Below are 17,916 nucleotides of genomic sequence, written 5' to 3'. Positions count from 1 at the left end.
CAAGATTCTCGCGTGTCTTAGTCATCTTCCTTACTATCTACGGCCCCTAATCCCAAATTCCCACCAAGTCTCAACATCTCTTTTTGCCAGATTTGAGGGTGTCGCTGGACGCCATCCTCAGAGAACTAAAATTTGACTCCATTTGTTTCGCCTGCCTATTAAAAAATCAAAACAGATCCTGTTTCTTCCCTCTTGACAGATTGCAAGTGACAAGCTAGTCCCCAAGAGTTTTGAGGTTTCGTGCAACCCTAAACCTTAGTGTTTCAATAGCTACAGCTCCCATAAACCTCAGCCTTTAAAGTCCTATGATGGAACACGTAGTACATCTTACATTTACATCTGTAGATTAGGTTGCAAACCTTCACTGCTCCCAACTGCTGACAGCCAGCGACTGCATCTGGAAGCATTATTACCAGTGGTGAAATCCAAATTTTTTTACTACTGGTTCTGTGGCCGTGGCTTGGTGGGCGTGGCAGGGGAAGGATACTGCAAAATCCCCATTCCCTCCCCACTCCTGGGGGAAGGATATTGCAAGATCTCCATTCCCACCCCACTCTGGGGCCAGCCAGAGGTGGCATTTGCAGGTTCTCCGAACTGCTCAAAATTTCCGCTACCGGTTCTCCAGAACCTGCTGGATTTCACCCTATTATTTCGCGTCTAGGAATAATCTTAGGGGTTTATTGCCATACAATTTTTCAACAGTACACAATGCCTTTCTTTATTCCAAAGGGCTCCTGAAAAGAAAATTCGGAACTTAACCTGCATAAAGTTTTGGAAACTTGTTTTCTTTTTTTTCTTCTTCAAGTGTTCACACTCAAAACCTAACCAAACTGTTGTGCTACATATCCACTCCACCCTTTCACAGAGTCACAACATGTGTTTGTTGACCTCATGGTTGCATATAAATAGGCACTTTATTGCTGAATGCAGGCTGACTCAGATGTTCCTTAACTGACACTTGTCGAGTGAAAACACACCAGGACAGGAAGGACTTGACTTGGGAACAAGTAACCATGGACAGGTCCTCTACTCAGAGCTTTCTTCATGATTCCAGGATCTGATTTCCAAGGAGAACTACTAATTACTCAGGAAGCTGCAGAGTAGAGGCCATTGTTCTGGCTTCTCCCAGCATCTGATGACAAAGGAAGGTTTATTTAACCCACCCTCTTCTCACCGCCTGGAAATTGTGTCAAGGAGATAGATAGATAGATGATAGATAGATAGATAGATAGATAGATAGATAGATAGATAGATGATAGATAGATAGATAGATAGATAGATAGATAGACAGATAGATAGATGATAGATGATAGATAGATAGATAGATATAGATAGATAGATGATAGATAGATGATAGATAGAAAGATAGATAGATAGATAGCGATAGATAGATAGATAGATAGATAGATAGATAGATAGATGATAGATGATAGATGATAGATGATAGATAGATAGATATAGATGATAGATAGATAGATGATAGATAGATGATAGATAGATAGATAGATGATAGATAGATAGATATAGATGATAGATAGATAGATGATAGATAGATGATAGATAGATAGATAGATGATAGATAGATAGATAGAGATAGATAGATAGATAGATAGATAGATAGATGATAGATGATAGATGATAGATGATAGATGATAGATGATAGATGATAGATAGATAGATATAGATGATAGATAGATAGATGATAGATAGATAGATAGATAGATAGATAGATAGATAGATAGATAGATAGATATTCAGCCAGTTCGCACCACTTCTGGAGAACCGGTTGTTAACTTTCTGAGCAGTTTGATGAACTGGTTCTGGAAGAAATAATTAGGGCAGAGAACCAGTTGTTAAATTATTTGAATCCCACCACTGGATGGATAGATAGATAGATAGATAGATAGATAGATAGATAGATAGATAGATAGATAGATAGATAATAAAAAAAGATATTGAGACTCTAGAAAGGGTGCAGAGAAGAGCAACCAGGATGATTTTAGGATACTGGAGACTAAAACATGTGAATGGTTGCAGGAACTGGGCATGGCTAGTCTAATGAAGGACCAGGAGAGACATGATAGCATCTTCCAATATTTGAGGGGCTGCCACAGAGAGAAGGAGGTCAAGCTATTCTCCAAGGCACCTGAAAGGCCAGAGAAGGAATAATGGATGGAAACTGAACAAGGAGAGATTCAACCTGGAAATAAGGAGAAATTTCCTGACAGCGAGAACAATCAACCCATGGAACAGAAGTTGCCTTTGGAAGTTGTGGGAGCTTCATCACTGGAGGCTTTCAAGAAGAGACTGGACTGCCATCTGTCAGAAATGGAGTAGGGTCAATAGGACTGGATGCAATAGGACTGGGTGTTTTGTTAATATGATTTATTGGGTTAGGGATTTTCTGTCTTCACTGTGAGTTGTATTGTGTTGGGAGGGTGTGCACTGAGGGAGCTCAACCAATCTCATTGTACATACGTTGTGCGCTGACAATAAAGATTTGAAATTGAAATCAATGCGATGGGGGGGTTTAGACTCAGCAAAGGCAACTCCAGATCTGACAAGGAGAAACTCTCCGCTCCCGGGGCAAAGGCATGGCAGCGCTGACACCCTCACATAGTTTGGGGGTGAAGAAAGAGGAAACGAAAGAGAGAGACGGGGGAAACTGGTCCAACCACATTCATGGCGTGCTCAGCTGGAGGTGCTGTCACGACTGGCAGGAGCAGCAGCCTGGCGTAGTTCTCTCGCCCGCCTGAGCAAAGAGGTTTAAATTTAACCCAGTGGGAAAAAATGATTCACCTCTTCTATCTCGCCGTCCTATTAAAAGCATTTGGTCCAGGGGTGAGGTCAAGGAAGCAACCTCCCCCCCCATATGGTCCCCAAGGCCGAAACTAAGGACCTAGGCTGCGTCCGAAGCCTTCTGGTGAAGCTAGGGGTCTGCAAGAGGAAGGGGGGCTTTGGGGGACAGGGGAGGGAAGAAGGGAAAAAGAGAGAGAGAGAGGAAGGAAGGAAACAAAGGAAGGCAAGGAAGGAGAAGGAAGAAAGGGAAAATGAAGGAAGAAAGGAAAATGGAGAAGGAAAGAAGGAAGAAAGGAAAGAAGGAAGGAAGGAAGGAAACAAAGGAAGGCAAGGAAGAAGAAGGAAGGAAGGGAAAATGAAGAAAGGAAGGAAGGAAGATGGAGAAAGAAAGAAGGAAGGAAGGAAAGGAAGGCAAGGAAGGAGAAGGAAGGAAGGGAAAATGAAGGAAGGAAGGAAGGAGGGAGGGAAGGAAAGAAGGAAGGAAGGAAGGAAGGAAGGAAGGAAGGAAGGAAGGAAGGAAGGAAGGATCCATTGAATCCAACTTCAAACTACCATCAAAACTCTTTGCAACATCCCAAGACAAATTGATTGTTTACCCTTTTGCCGTGACATTCACAACAGAGATTAGATATTTGGAGTGTGACCCTCCATGCCCTTCCTTGCCTTTCTCTTCTCTCTCCCCCCGCCTTACGCTCTCTAACCCAATGGCCATCATCCTCAAGTGTTACGGTGGTGACCTCATCTTCCAACCTTTGGCGGGCCTTCCATTCATCTGGCCAAGATGACTCAACTCCCCCAGGGAGGGTGGGAGGTCCTGTGTCCCTTCCCGTGGCCGGTTCAGCCCAAGAGGAGGACGAGGAGGCTGTTGTGGGCCGGATGACCGAATGCCAGCCTGATGCCAGCTTCCTTGCACTCTTTCCGAGACAAAGATAGTCAAGGCAGGATTCGCGCCAGCAGCCAAAGAAGCAGGAATGCGGATCACGCTGTCTGAGCTTTTCTTTTCTTTTCCAGAGACAGGAGAGGAGGGGAAGAGAAGCTGTTTCTGCTGACCAGCTAGAATTTCACCGTGTTCTTTTCCGTCCGCCATGCGGGCGCTGAGATGCCTCTGCCAGCTCCCCACCCCCCCAGCCAATGGCCGGCCAACGCAGGCAGAAAAGCAGGATCAGGGGGGGGCTCTCTGACATCATGGGTTGGGAGGATTTAGCCAGGGCAAAGCCTGGCACCAGGGAAGCATATAAAGCCAGGGCCCCTCGGCTCGCCGGTATGCACTGCCACCGGCTGCTTCCTTGGGGGAGATGGATGTCACCATCCACCACCCCTTCTTCCGCAGACGGCTCTTCCCCGGCCCCTCGTCCGGCCGCATCTTCAGCCAACATTTTGGGGATCCCCTCATGGAATCCGAACTCTTTGCGGGCAGCTGGCCCCTGGGCTCCTTCCTGGGGAGGCCCTTCACCTTCAGGAACGCTGGATGGATAGACAGTGGACTCCCCGAGGTAACCTTGCGCCGATGCCAGAGATGCCCGTGGAGAGGGCACCTGCTGCCCGTTTATATATTTATTACATTAAGAATATTTATATAGCTGCTCCAACTCGCTCGTGTTGGTTCCAGGAGCTTACAAAACCCCCAAGTGCATCGCTCCTTTCCATGCGACCGGCTAAAAGGGATGGGTATTTACCCCACCCCACCCCTCCCAAGGACAAGTCATACCTTGCTTGCTCCTTGCAATCTTAGATTGGGTGAATGTTTTGACTGGGTTAATTTTAGAGCTTCCTTGAGGTTTTATAGGTCTTTTAATCTTGGATTGGGACCCGCCCAGGGTGGGTTGAAAGATGGGTGGCTATATAAACGTTGTAAATAAAATGTTTTAAATAAATAAACAAGTAAACCAGACCTCATAAAGGGAAAAAAATTAAAGCGGGGGAGGATAAATTAGAAAAACAAGAACCTTTAAAGAAGTGGAAGGCTGGAATATGATGGGAGAAAGCATGGAAGTTAAGGGTTACTGTTTTTTGGGTTTGGACTAAGGATGTAAGTAACCAAAGATGCTCGGTTCACACATGATGCAAAACCACATACAAAAAAACTGAGCTAAAGATTAAGCAAACCAGGTTTCCGATGTCATGAGAATGTATCTGCTCCTTTTGCCCTGATCTTTTAACTGATCTTGTTAAACATATTTGCGAAACCAACCCAATGAGGGAATAGAGCAGAGGTCTTCAAACTCGGCAGCTTTAAGATTTGTGGACTTTTAACTCCTATGCTGGCGGGAGAATTCTGGGAGTTGAAGTCCACAAGTCTTAAAGCTGCCAAGTCTGGGGATCCCTGGAATAGAGAGATTCACAGCAACTTCCACAAGGTGCAAATTTTGCCAATTTTACAAGGGGTCCAAAGACCCACATCGTTTATTTTGGGCCTCCTGTCTTCCCATACGGCAGTGATGGCTAACCTTTTTGCCATCGTGTGCCGGGAGGGCGGGGGTGGGTGGGTGGGTCGCGTACATGCCCACACCCATAATTCTATGCGCCCCGCCCCACACATGCACGCATGACCCCCTCTCCCCTGCTCCTGGCATGCGATGGCCCAGTAGACCCGTTTTTCTCTCTCACCTGGCTGCAGATTCTCTCTATGCATCTGGGGAGGGTGAAAACAGCCTTCCCCATCCCCTCGGAGGCCGACCCACCCACCAGGCCCTCCGGAGGCAGGAAACATCCTGTTTCCCTACTTCTGGTGGGCCCAGAAAGCCTGAAAATCAGCTGGCCGGTGCTGAGTTGGTGTGGCCACTGATATGGCTACATGTGCCACCTGTGGCACGCGTACCATAGGTTTGCCATCAAGGCCATACGGTAAGTATTTTTTATCATAACTTGGGCTCAAAAGTTTGCAACGAGGTGTCCAACACACCAAAGCGTTCTGGGTCTGGAATTTCCCAACTTCTGATAAATACGAAATCTTCTTTCCCAACCCCAAACTGTTTGTCATCAGATGCGTTTGGAGAACGATAAGTTTTCCGTCAACCTGGACGTGAAGCATTTTTCTCCCGAGGAGCTGAAGGTCAAAGTCTGGGGAGACGTGATTGAAGTCCAGGGGAAGCACGAGGAGCGCCAGGTTGGTCCTTTGGGGGATGAGCCCGTTCGGCACAGCAACAGGAGGGGAAAATTGATTACATTTATATGTCGCCCACCTCACTCTCCGAAGCGACTCCGGAGGCCACACGGCCACCAAAGCTGCACCTGGAAGGATATCACAAAGCGAGGCATATAGGGAGGCCAAATTAATTGTCTTATCCTTTCATTTAAAAGAATAATCGGGGCAATCAGAGATGAGGTTAATCACGAGATCAGTAATTGCCCAGGCTGTTTCGGGGTGGCTTGTCCAGTTCTCAGGGACAGGATTGTTTTTAACCCGGTACCCAGAAATATAAATTGGAAAGCTGAACAAAGAGCTTTCCCACAGTAAGATGCTGCTTATTTCATCTATTTATTCATTAGATTTATATCCTGCCTTTATTACTGTATAAGTGATTCAAAGCAGCGAACATACTCAATACTCCTTCCTCTGTGAGGTGGGTTGGGCTGAGAGAGGGAGAGGGACTGGCCCAAAAGTCACCCAGCTGGCTTTCGTGCCTAACGCGGGACTAGAACTCACAGTCTCCAGGTGTTTGGCCCAAAGTCAACCAGCTGGTTTTCATGTCCAAAGTGGAACTAGAACTCCCAGTCTCCTGGTTTCTAGACCGCCACTTTCACCACTGGACCAAACAGGCTCCAGGTGATTGGCCCAAAGTCATCCAACCGGTTTTCCTCTCAGGGTGGGATTAGAACTCACTGTCTCCAGGTGATTGGCCCAAAGTCACCCAGCTGGCTTTCATGCCTAACACGGGACTAGAACTCACCATCTCCCAGTGATTGGGCCAAAGTCACTCAACCGGTGTCCCTCTCCTTAAGGTGGGACTAGAACTCACTGTCTCCAGGTGATTGGCCCAAAGTCACCCAGCTGGCTTTCATGCCCAAAGTGGAACTAGAACTCCCAGTCTCCTGGTTTCTAGACCGCCACAGTCACCACTGGACCAAACAGACAGGATGATTCCCAAACTGACCATGCAATGCCTTTTCTGCCTCCCCACCACCACCAAAGGACGAGCACGGCTTCATCGCCCGCGAGTTCAACAGGAAGTACAAAATCCCAGCCGATGTGGATCCCCTCACCATCACCTCCTCCCTCTCCTCGGATGGCGTCCTGACGGTGAATGGACCAAGGAAACTCAAGCAAGTTCCGGAGCGCAGCATCCCCGTCACGCGGGAAGAAAAATCGGCCCTCCTCCCAGGACCGAGGAAATAGAGAGAGAGACCCTCGGAGACCCTGGCCCCTTTTTTATACCAAAGAAAGCCTTTCCATAGGACAGAAACGGCAAATTGATTTTTCTTCATTTATTTCTCTGTGCAAAGATAGGCACGCGAGCTTCTTTAGTAACAAATAAACGGGGTGGTAGCTTCTTCCTTGAATCTTCATGGCCAGCTGCAACCTTAGCCAAGGCTCGGTCCTGAACGGGAGGGTTTAATCCAGATGTGGAACTGCGAAGAGAGTCACACACAAAACTAGGAAGGAACCAGAATGGAAACGCGAACTTATGGGGAGTCTCCTGGCGGGCGAAATTTCTTTTATTTTAGGAACTGCTGCCCATCAACCGAGCTTCTAATCTTGGTGGTGGTGGGGGGGGCAAGGAGACCCTCCGGCAGAGATTTCCAGCCCCAGGGGATCCTGGAGCAGCGGCCTACTGCTTCGGCGGCGTCTCCGTTGCTTCCTTGGGCTTCACTTCGACCAAGGAGCAGGTTGGTCTGCCGTGCGGAGGCTCGTAATCGATCATGTAGCACGAGCGGGCGGTGGGCTTGATCGGAGGGGGCTCCAGCTCAGGCTGGTGTCCGGGAAACCAGTGAGGTTCTCGCGTCACCCCTAGGAGCATAGAGAGGACGGGAAAAGGCAGGAAAGCAAAGCATGGGTGTGTGTGTGTGTATTTGTGTGTGTGTAGCAACACTTAATCCACACGCTGGGCTCCTTTTGCAACAGCCCAAGGCAGCCCTGGCCTGGCCTTCTCCTAACGAAAGGGGATCCCCCTACCTCAGAGGTCTTCAAACTTGGCAGCTTGAAGACTTGTGGACTTCTACTCCCAGAATTCTCCGAATTCTGGGAGTTGAAGTCCACAAGTCTTCAAGCTGCCAAATTTGAAGACCTCTGCCCTAATTAATCCCCCTAACGAAAGGGGAGGCTGCTGGTAAGGTGTTAAGTGAGTTTCGCTCCATTCTACCACCGTTCTTGCCACCGTGGTTAAGCGAATCACCGCAATTTTGTTAAATTAGTCCCACGGTTGTTAAACGGAAATCTGGCTTCCCGTTGAAAATTCGCTTTGTCAGAAGGGCATCCCGTGACCGTCACGTGAATCGGCAAATACGAATCAGCTGCCAAGGGTACACATTTGGATCACGTGACTATGGACGGCGGTAGGTGTGAAAAACCGTCCTGAGTCCCTTTTTTCAGTGCCGTCGTTCACTTCAAACGGTCTCTAAACGAATGGTTGTAAGCCAAGGACTGCCTGGAGTTGGCTGCCTCCTTTTCTATCTTTCCCAGCTTTGGAAAATCACACCTGGACCCTTATGCCAGCCCAAATATTTGGGTTCTCGAAGGGGGCTTAACTGGAATGGGGAATGAAGGAGGAAAGGCTAGTCAAAGGCTGGGTTTCAGAAGGGTTGAAAAGCCGATGCTAAAAGGAGACGTCAGTTGCAGGACTGTCCACGGTACATAAGCATCGTCCAGAGGTGGGCAGATGTTATTTAAAAAATGCTGGGAAGAGGGAGGAGCAACGGCTCCCTTGCACATCTGGGTGTGTTTTACTGATTGTAGCGGGGTGCACTTGAGGTCTCCCTCACCCCCCCAAAGTCTTTGCTTGGGATATCGACTCTGATCTGAGACCCCTTGAAATCTCTCAGCTCACATGCTACCGATGCTTATATCTGTCTTATTTCAACTCTCCTGCTAGGAATCTTTTGGGGGAAAAATATATATATATAAAATATATGAAATATAGACGCCCTGGCTCTCTTGGCTGCGTGTTTTCTTCCTGCGTGTTAAGTTTTGTACACCTACTTCTTAATCTGCGAGGCTTTTCCTTGGAATAGTCTGACGCGTAGGTGGCCTCGAAATAGTGAGCGTACTGGAAGGGAAAGTCGAGGATCAGTGTGCAGGCTTCATTCGGGAGGCCCTTTTCCTCCACTCCAACCTTCAAGGAGAGGGGACCCTCTCCCCAAAGCAGCTCTGCGACTCGGAGGCCAACAGGGCTTTAGGCAGCACAGAGGAAAACGAGGAGTGTGACGTGATCACCTCCGAATTCCTGAACTCGGAAATCAGGCCTTGCTAGGTTCAATTAGGTTGCTGCCAAAAAAAATAGGCACACAGGGTGGCAGACAAGGAAAATAACCCAGGAACTGAACAGAGAAAGTAAGACAAAACAATAATATTAAGAAGAGAATAGAGAATAGAATAGAATAGAATAGAATAGAATAGAATAGAATAGAATAGAATAGAATAGAATAGAATAGAATAGAATAGAAAATTAGAAAATTAGAATAGAATAGAATAAGAATAGAATAGAATAGAATAGAATAGGATATTGCAAAATCTCCGCTCCCACCCCACTCCAGGGGAAGGACACTGCAAAATCCCCATTCCCTCCCCACTCCAGGGGAAGGATACTGCAAAATCTCCATTCCCTCCCCACTCTGGGGCCAGCCAGAGGTGGCATTTGCCGGTTCTCTGAACTGCTCAAAATTTCCGCTACCGGTTCGCCAGAACCTGCTGGATTTCACTTGATTCGAACCGCTGACCTTTCGATCGACAAGGTTGGCGTCTTATTATTATTATTATTTATTGAATTTATATCCCGCCCTTCTCCCCAAAGGGACTCTTAGCCACTGAGCCACCGCATCCCTATGAGGACTCCATAATTATAAGAAGCCCCAAATGCTACCTTGATCATTAGCAACGGCCCTTTTTGTGGCGCCCTAGCGAGCAAAATCCCGTCCCAAGGACGGACAGCCTGACCTGGGAAGGGAGAGGTTTGAGTTGCCTCCTTTTCTGGATGTCGTAACGCTCCTCGTTCCAGTTTCCCAAGAGGGTCTTGTTGGCATACATGTCCTCGTTGGTGGTGCACCTCCAGCCATACTGGAAGAACTTGGAGGTGCTGTTCCAGTCCGTCCACACTTCCCCGTGGCCGTCCGCGTGGAGCAAGCAGCCATGAAGAGGGTTAAAGAAGCACGACAGGGACATGTCCTGTATGGAGACAGGAAAACAGGCCAAGGGCTGTACAGCAAATCAAGAACGCCCTTACAAGCAGTCCTTGACTTAAAAAGCGAAAGGTTCCCCTCGCATGTACGTATGTGCTAGTCCAGTGATGGCTAATCTTTTTGCTGTCACGTGCCAAAAGTGGGGGGTGTGTGTGCGGGAGGGTCGAGCACGCGCATGTGACACCCACAATTCAATGCGCTCTACCCCCACCACGCATGCATGTGCCACCCCCCCACGTGCTCCTCCCGTTTTTGGCACACGATGGCATGGTGGGCCCGGTAGTTCTGTTTTTCGGCCTCCCCAGGCTCCAGAGGCTTTCTAGAAGCCTGGGGAGGGCGAAAACTGCCTTCCCCATGCCCCTGGAGGCCCTCCGGAAGCCGGAAACGGCCCATTTGCCAACTTCTGATGGGCCTGGAAGGCCCGAAAATCGGTTGGCTTGTGCGCGCATGTGCGCTGCAGCTGAGCTAGGGCAATGCTCGTGTGCCCACTGATATGACTCCGTGTGCCACCTGTGGCATGCATGCCATAGTTTCGCCATCACGGTGCTAATCGTTCCCGACTCTAGGGGGCGGTGCTCATCTCCGTTTCAAAGCCGAAGAGCCAGCGCTGTCCGAAGACGTCTCCGTGGTCATGTGGCCGGCATGACTCAACGCCAAAGGCGCACGGAACGCTGTTCCCTTCCCACCAAAGGTGGTCCCTGTTTTTTCTACTTGTTTTTTTTTTTAAGTAAAGGTTTTTTTTTAATTTTTTAAACACACAAACAAACAATACATCTTTTCTTGCGTTTTTTACGTGCTTTCCAACTGCTAGGTTGGCAGAAGCTGGAACAAGTAACGGGAGCTCACCCCGTTACGCGGCTTACAGTCAAGATACGTCAAGTTAACAAGTCAAATTACCCTTGACTTATAGATTCATTTAACAGCCGTTCAAAGTTACAGCAATGCCCCCCCAAAAGTTATTTATGACTGCTCCTTGCATTTACAACCAAACAAGTCACATGATCTTCTACTAAATTCAGGTGCTTGGCAACCAGCACGTATAGGCCGCCTTTCGACTTAACGGTCCCCAAATTTCTGTCGTTAAGTGAGACATTGGTTAAGGGAGGGGTTTTTTTGGCTCCATTTTACGACTTTTCTTGCCACCGTTGTTAAGTGAAGCAGCGCAGTTGACAAAATAGCAACCCCGGTCGTTAAGTGAATCTGGCTTCCCCATCGACTTTGCTTGTCAGGTCACAAAAGGGGGATCGTGTGACACTGCGACCGTCATAAATATGAGTCGGTTGTTAAGCATCAAAATTTTGATCACGTGATCATGGAGGAAGCTGCAGAGGATGTAACTTTGAAAAATGGCCGTAAGTCACGTTTTTCAGTGCCCCTGGAACTTCGGTCACTAAATGAACCGTCGTAAGTCAGGGCGACTATCTGTATTTCTCCCCTCTGCAATGTCAGTTCCTTTGGGAGTAATTTTAATCCAGAGTAGCAAGCAGATGGTCAAGAGAATAATTAAAGGGGGAAAAAGGAATTTTTTCCCAACGTTTCAACCTGGAATGGTGAGAAATCTGGACGCTCGGCAGCCGGAAATACCTCGGAGTTCGAAGTCGTAGTAGTGATATTGGAACTACTGCTCTCGTCCAAACTCCACATTTTCTTGCTACTTTTTCCGTTTCTCAATTGGAAGATCTCAGAAAAATGGAACACCTCAGTAACCTGGGTGCGAAAGCTACCGATGGATTTTTAAAATGCCAAGGGCTTTGCTGGGGTGGGGACCTGGGGCAGCCAGCCCCCCAAAAAACCCCTCTAATTTGCTTAGTTTGTGATGTAATCTCCTGATCATTGGGGAAGTCTGAAGTCACTGTCCCAAACTGCATCTTGCCAAGGGAGGTGGGCACTAAGAGCTTTGGCCCCTTTGCCCACCAGCCTGGCATGACTAGGTCCCGGTTTCTTTTCTGCTGCATCTTCATGTTGTTGTTTTTTAAATTTATTTATTTCATTTGTTGGTCATGTTTATGTAGGGGTATATTGGAGGTGGTGAGCCTTTGAGAGCTGCATGCAATGAAATTTCATTTTAATGTATGCCGATTAAGTGTACATTTAAAGTGATAATAAAGTTACTTTAAGTCTTGTTGCCTTTCTCTTGTTTTCTTTCTTTCTTTCTTCCTTCCATCCTTCTCTTTCTTTCCTTCCTTTCTTTTTCTTTCTCTCACTCTTCCCTTCCTTCTTTCTCTTTCCTTCCTTCTTTCCCTCCCTTCCTTGTTCCCTCCTCCCTTATTCCTTCTCTTTCTACCTTCCTTCCTTCCTTTTTCTCTCTTTCCTTCCTTCTTTCTCTTTCCTTCCTTCTTTCCCTCCCTCCCTTGTTCCCTCATCTCCTTCTTTCTATTTTTCCTTCTTTTCCTTTTCCTTTTCTTTCCTTTTCTTTTTTCTTTCCTTCCTTCTTTCCCTCCCTCCCTTGTTCCCTCATCTCCTTCTTTCTATTTTTCCTTCTTTTCCTTTTCTTTCTCTTTTTCCTTCCTTTTCTTTCTCTTTCCTTCCTTCTTTCCCTCCCTCATTCCCTCCTTCTTTATTTCCTTCCTTCCTTCTCTTTCTTTCTTTTCTCTTTCCCTCTCTCGCTCCCTCTGTCCCTTCTCTTTTCTTTCCTCCCTCCCTTATCCCCTTCTTTATTCCTTTATTTCTTTCCTTCTCTCCCTCCTTCCTTTTTTTTTTGAATAAACAAGCCATGCCTTGCCTAGCTTTCAGACTTCCGCCCCTCCCCCCCTCGTTTTTTGTTTTTTTTAAATGTCATTTTTTTTTCTTCCACCGGTGACCCGTATTGAGCTCAGTAGGCTTTGACTCTCCTCTCCAGCCAGGCAGCCCTCGAAATGCATTGTCCAAAAAAGAAAAAAAAGAAAAAAAAATTAAAAGAAAAAAACAAACAAACGAGAGAGACGATAGACTGCTCCTGAACATGGAGGCTCCACCCACCAGGCTACCGCCTCAACCCTTCCCAAAAGTGACCCCCCCTCCTCCCCACCGACCACGAAAACAACCCTAACAGCTGCAATAAAAGAAATAATTGGCCCCCCCTGCCCCCCCCCACTCGATTCCCACCTGCCGAAGACGCCCCCGCCGCCCAAGAAAAGCCTCGGAAAGTCCGAAACGGGGCGGGGCGGGAGCGAGGGAGTCGTTCCTATGGCAACCGCAGAAGCCGCGCGGCAGGAAGAAGTGACGCGCGAAACGCTCGACCGCGCCGGAAGTGACGCGCAAAACGCTCGACCGCGCTTTCGGAGCCCTTTCCGGAGGGGCGGGGCTGGGAAGAAGGTGGGGGGGAGGAGGAGGAGGAGGAGGAAGCGAGCAGGGGAAGTTTGGGATAGTTTTTGCAGTATTTTTATCCTTTTTTTCCCCACCCCGTGAATTTGTTTTATAAGTTGCTCAGAAGGGAATTTGGGAAGGGGGATAAAAATAAGACTAGCTGCTAATACTACCGTACCCATCATCCCCAGCCAGGGGTCAGCCTGTCCTTTGCTAGGGATAAGAAAAGAAATATAATATATTACAATAATGTAACATATTACAATAATATATTACAAATAATATAATATATAAACACCCCTGAGGTGTGATTTGAAAGAAAGCAGTGGAATGAAATCGTAGGCTGATAGGGCTGCAAAGGGACCTTGGAGGTCATCTAGTCCAGCCCCCCACCCCCGTGCCCAAGGCAGGAGGCCTCATATATCCTGGATAAATAATTGTCCAGTTTTTTTTTTCTCCCTTGAAAACCTCCAGCGATGGAGCAACCATAATTCTGGGAAGCAAGCTGTTCCCTTGATTAATAGTTCTCGCTCTCAGGAAATTCCTCCTTAGTTCCAGGCTGGATTTCCTTTTGATCAAATTTTCCACCTATTGCTTCTTTGTGCAAAAGCAACCCGAACTGTGACATTTTACCTCCTTGGTTTCACTCCTGCAGCATCCTTGGAGGTAGATTTGCCAGAGGACCAAGATCTTTCTCTAATCCAGCAGGAGCCCTGAGGTGCTTCCTGCAAGATTTGGGGCACGGCTTTCCCACTTTGCAAGCTATTTGTCTATCCTGGCTGGCGCTGAGCGATGCTTGGTTGCTTCTCTGTTATAGAACCAGGGATCTGGTGAATTTGACAACTCGCATCTCCTCATTTCCTATTCCAAAAATGATTCGGCCAATTGCCTCAGAAGCAACAGACTAAAGGAGCAGAATCCCCTGAAGTCTTCTGCAGTCCGGACTCTGGCTTTTGACGGTGAATGTTTTCCTCCATGCAGCATCAACAAGCACGTTTCCTCCTGGTTGGGGAAGGAAACTTTTCCTTCTCGGTCCATCTGTACAAAGAGAGAGGTGGTGACACTCATATTATTGCAACCTGCTATGGTAGTGAAGAGTCTATATCTGAGCAAGCTTTCACCAAATCCAACATACAGTTTCTGAGAGACAAAGGTAAACGAGGTGTGGGGGAAGCAGTATTGTTGTTGTTGTTGTTGCATTTTTGTTGTCCTTATATTTTGTTTATTTGGGGGGGGGGGAACCCTGTTAAACTGCGTTATTGTTCTTTTAATGATCCAGGTGCTGAAGTCTACTTTTCTGTCAACTGCACAAAACTGAAGGAATACTTCTTGCCGGCTATGAGGAATTTTGATCGTATTTATTTCAATTTCCCCCATTGTGGAAAAAAGGCTGGAATAAAAAAGAACAGGGAGCTTCTTGCCAGGTTTTTCTGCAGGTGAGACAAGGCAAGGCTGCATACCTTTTTCTGCTTCCATAAGTGTGTCTGTTTCAAGACCATTATGTTTGCAATAGAAGCCTCAAAATATAAGATGTCAAGAAGATATAGCTACCTTTTGATCTTCTAAACAGGCATATCTTTGTTACTCTTAAAAGCATTGTGCAAAGAGCTGCTGGATAGGACATGGTATCGGCAGAGGAAATATAATTGAGGATTTCTATGACTTTGGTTCTTGGTCTTGCTATCCCTGTATGCACCTCCAACAGCAAAGATTTTTATGCAAAACAATATTTCAGAAGTTTGCTGAAACGACGCCTTTGGAGCTGTTTTTCCTTTTTCTTTTAAAAAAAAATTCTGAGAAGGACAGCTTGCTACATTAGCTGCGTGGCAATGACACCCCTCTTTTTTTCGTTGTTCCAGCTGTGCAGATATTCTGGCAGAGAAAGGAGACGTCCACGTGGCACTTTGCAAAGGACAAGGGGGCACCCCTGCAGACCAGCCGGTGCGTGAGTGGCACAACAGCTGGCAAGTTGTGGAGATGGCAGCAGAAGCAGGATTCATCTTGAGTGGCATCGAGCCATTTAATATCAGAGATGTCAGTGGATATAAATGTACAGGCTACAGGTAAGCTATGGTTGACCCTATTCCAGGTGCCATCTTGGATGTTGCACAAGAAAGGGCCTTATTACTAAGTGCTCCTGTCTCTTTTGGGAAGCATAGTGCAAATTCTGTGGGTGAAAACTGCACATACAGAATTTATTCCTTATAAAACTAATATGTCCCATATTTAAATTTCTATCACCTCTAGCAGAAAAAAATTATGACTCTGTTGGTTCTCAGGCCTTTGTGGGGGCAAATTTGTTGAAGGAATAGATTAAATTTCTAGTAAAACTCTATACAAATTTGGGGAATAATCAGAGCTATACAGACTTCCTTAACTGAATTATTTCTGTAAATGTTGGACAACAGCTCCTTTGTCTCACAAATATTGTTCTGTTGACACCTTTCAGTATGAATCTTGCCTGGTGCTTCAGCCAGCTCAACGTTAACCTTCTGTATTTTGGATTCCATTGGTTTGTTTTCAATTGGTTCAGCTAATTGTACAAACGAAAAGCACTGATTCTTCTGCCTCCATACTTAATCTGCTTTCTTCCTAGGAATCAGGATAAATCTTTCTGCATAGAAGGCGCCCTAAATCACATATTCACCCGGAGTGTGCCATTTCTGCATTCTCAACCTTCAATTTGCAAAGTGGAGCTGGAAGGCGAATCAATGTCCTGCCAAATTCCACAGGTGTTCCTAGATAAGATAAACAGGTATGCAGCAAAATTTCCAGATCCTTTTGAGTCTGATCTCTGCATAATGTAATCACCTTGGCTGATATGCTCTTAAATGGAACATTTAAGGGGGGTCTACATTTCCCCTTGGTATCCAGATGTCTTTTGGACTGACATCTGAGAAACTCGAATAATACTAAGGAATGGGCTAAAAATCGTAACACATTCACATTTACTGCTCCATCAATAATTTATTGTTTTTGGAAGTACAACATCTGAGGTTAGTGGCTTGCCCTGTTTAATACTTCTTTTTTTTCTAATATTTTCATAATCTGAACTAGGAACTATTTAAGTATTAATTCGAATCATCCTGTGAGAACCATAAATGAAAAACTAATTGATGGCCTCGGCAGATCGTTCGCAGTTCAGAAGACGAATTCTTCATTTCCCTTAGTATTCAAAGATGGTTCTGCTTCTCCTTCATCGGACGCCATTTGGATGGTTCCTGTTGCCAAGAGTCGCCCTGAAATTAAGTCTGTGGCTTCTAAAAGTGACACCGGAACTGATGAGGACCAGGATTTGAGTTGGACCTTAGGACAATATTACCTTCGGCCTTCCCTGTTGGTTTTTCTTCATTCTATTGTAAAGCAGAGGGGTTTTTCCCCTCAGAGTTTGTTGGCCCTGAGTGGACTGGCTTTTAAAAAATGTAAAATTTCTGTTCACGTGCCTCCCATTTTTCACGAGGCTCTCTTTATCTGCGCAGTTAAGGAAGACGTAGAAGACTCACAGCTCCTGATGGAAAGCCTCAGAGGCACATTGAATTCTTTACTGCGATCATCCAATGTTAAGTTGGACTCTCTGAACCAGGAGACAGAAAGCCCCTGTCAGCAGAATCCCTTCCTACCTTCTTCCGAACCGTTTCTGCTCAACCCAAAATACGCTGTGACTCTGAGCTGCCAGGGCTTGGATTCCGGCCCCAAAGAATTTCGCGTCGGAACAATAAGCACCGTTCGGTGGCAACCTTCAAGCGTTAATCAAAACATGGTTTGCGTTTCTTTGAACCTCGATCTTCTGGCGATGTGCGCGTGTGGCATTTCTGACTGGCGGATGCTTTGGACTTCGGACGAGCGTTTTGCGAGCCAGTTTTTTGGGGGCCGTTTAGGCGTTTTCCAGAGCTTTTCCCTCCACCCGCCGACGTACGTGCACGACATCAGCTTCTGGCTTCCAGAGGCAGAAACATTCCATGAAATCCAGCTTCACGCCATTGCCAGGCGTGCGTCTTTGGACACGGTTGCGTCTGTCCAGCTGCTTGACCGTTTTCGGCACCCGGGCGCAGCACACGCCATCAGCCTGTGCTACAGGCTCACATACCAGTCTTGCGACAAAGCGCTCGCTCGCCCCCAGGCGGCGGCCATGCAGATGGCGCTGAGGGAAGAACTGCAGCGTTGTCTCCGGGTGGTGGTTAGGTAGGAGGACCAGGAGGAGAACTTGGCAGGGCTGGTGGTGCGGGTGAAAAAGGGAGAGGACGAGGGAGGTGTGTTGGATGTCTTGGCCGCCTCGAGTTGTTTATATAAATAAGAGAGCTGGAATTTAAATAAAATAAAACGATAAAACAGTTTCCCCGACAGGCAGTTATTTATTTACTTATTCAATTTATTAGATTGAACAGCACAGCTGCATAGAATAGAAGGGAATGGAATGGAATGGAATGGAATAGAATAGAATAGAATAGAATAGAATAGAATAGAATAGAATAGAATAGAATAGAATAGAATAGAATAGAA

General features: G+C 46.7%; 3 protein-coding genes across 3 annotated transcripts; 2 read left to right on the top strand and 1 right to left on the bottom strand.

Annotated features, from left to right (window-relative positions):
* The first annotated feature begins 4,024 nt into the window (after positions 1-4,024).
* CRYAB (crystallin alpha B) lies at positions 4,025-7,290 on the top strand. The gene is made up of 3 exons (XM_070952248.1): positions 4,025-4,292; positions 5,783-5,905; positions 6,932-7,290. Exons 1-3 carry the CDS (start codon positions 4,095-4,097, stop codon positions 7,133-7,135), a joined length of 525 nt encoding a protein of 174 aa, XP_070808349.1. The 5' UTR covers positions 4,025-4,094; the 3' UTR covers positions 7,136-7,290.
* Positions 7,291-7,568: 278 nt separating this feature from the next.
* On the bottom strand, positions 7,569-11,775 carry CFAP68 (cilia and flagella associated protein 68). The gene is made up of 4 exons (XM_070952249.1): positions 11,716-11,775; positions 9,890-10,147; positions 8,936-9,002; positions 7,569-7,747 (listed from the first exon to the last, which is right to left on the bottom strand). The coding sequence occupies exons 1-4, from the start codon at positions 11,773-11,775 to the stop codon at positions 7,569-7,571; spliced, it is 564 nt and encodes a 187-aa protein (XP_070808350.1).
* Positions 11,776-14,220: 2,445 nt separating this feature from the next.
* FDXACB1 (ferredoxin-fold anticodon binding domain containing 1) lies at positions 14,221-17,645 on the top strand. The gene is made up of 5 exons (XM_070952385.1): positions 14,221-14,569; positions 14,696-14,852; positions 15,276-15,479; positions 16,013-16,171; positions 16,474-17,645. The coding sequence occupies exons 1-5, from the start codon at positions 14,380-14,382 to the stop codon at positions 17,600-17,602; spliced, it is 1,839 nt and encodes a 612-aa protein (XP_070808486.1). The 5' UTR covers positions 14,221-14,379; the 3' UTR covers positions 17,603-17,645.
* The last annotated feature ends 271 nt before the right edge of the window (positions 17,646-17,916 follow it).

This window comes from Pituophis catenifer, unplaced genomic scaffold (assembly GCF_029215685.1).
Source record: "Pituophis catenifer annectens isolate HBS135680 unplaced genomic scaffold, rPitCat1.0.hap2 SCAF_12, whole genome shotgun sequence".
In the NCBI taxonomy this organism is placed as follows: Eukaryota; Metazoa; Chordata; class Lepidosauria; order Squamata; family Colubridae; genus Pituophis; species Pituophis catenifer.
Note: the sequence above shows the minus strand (reverse complement) of the source record. Positions and strands in the feature narration are given on the sequence as shown.

Bases quoted from the DNA above. Each gene is read 5' to 3' on its own strand.
- FDXACB1 (XM_070952385.1), top strand. From the start codon at position 14,380: ATGTTTTCCTCCATGCAGCATCAACAAGCACGTTTCCTCCTGGTTGGG. The intron at 14,570-14,695 runs GTAAACGAGGTG...TTAATGATCCAG, and splicing joins ACAGTTTCTGAGAGACAAAG to GTGCTGAAGTCTACTTTTCT. The intron at 15,480-16,012 runs GTAAGCTATGGT...CTTTCTTCCTAG, and splicing joins TATAAATGTACAGGCTACAG to GAATCAGGATAAATCTTTCT.
- CRYAB (XM_070952248.1), top strand. From the start codon at position 4,095: ATGGATGTCACCATCCACCACCCCTTCTTCCGCAGACGGCTCTTCCCC. The intron at 4,293-5,782 runs GTAACCTTGCGC...GTTTGTCATCAG, and splicing joins TAGACAGTGGACTCCCCGAG to ATGCGTTTGGAGAACGATAA. The intron at 5,906-6,931 runs GTTGGTCCTTTG...CCACCACCAAAG, and splicing joins GGAAGCACGAGGAGCGCCAG to GACGAGCACGGCTTCATCGC.
- CFAP68 (XM_070952249.1), bottom strand. From the start codon at position 11,775: ATGTGGAGTTTGGACGAGAGCAGTAGTTCCAATATCACTACTACGACT. The intron at 9,003-9,889 runs GTCAGGCTGTCC...TTTCCCTTCCAG, and splicing joins TCAAACCTCTCCCTTCCCAG to TACGCTCACTATTTCGAGGC. The intron at 7,748-8,935 runs GTAGGTGTACAA...CTATGCTCCTAG, and splicing joins AAAGCCTCGCAGATTAAGAA to GGGTGACGCGAGAACCTCAC.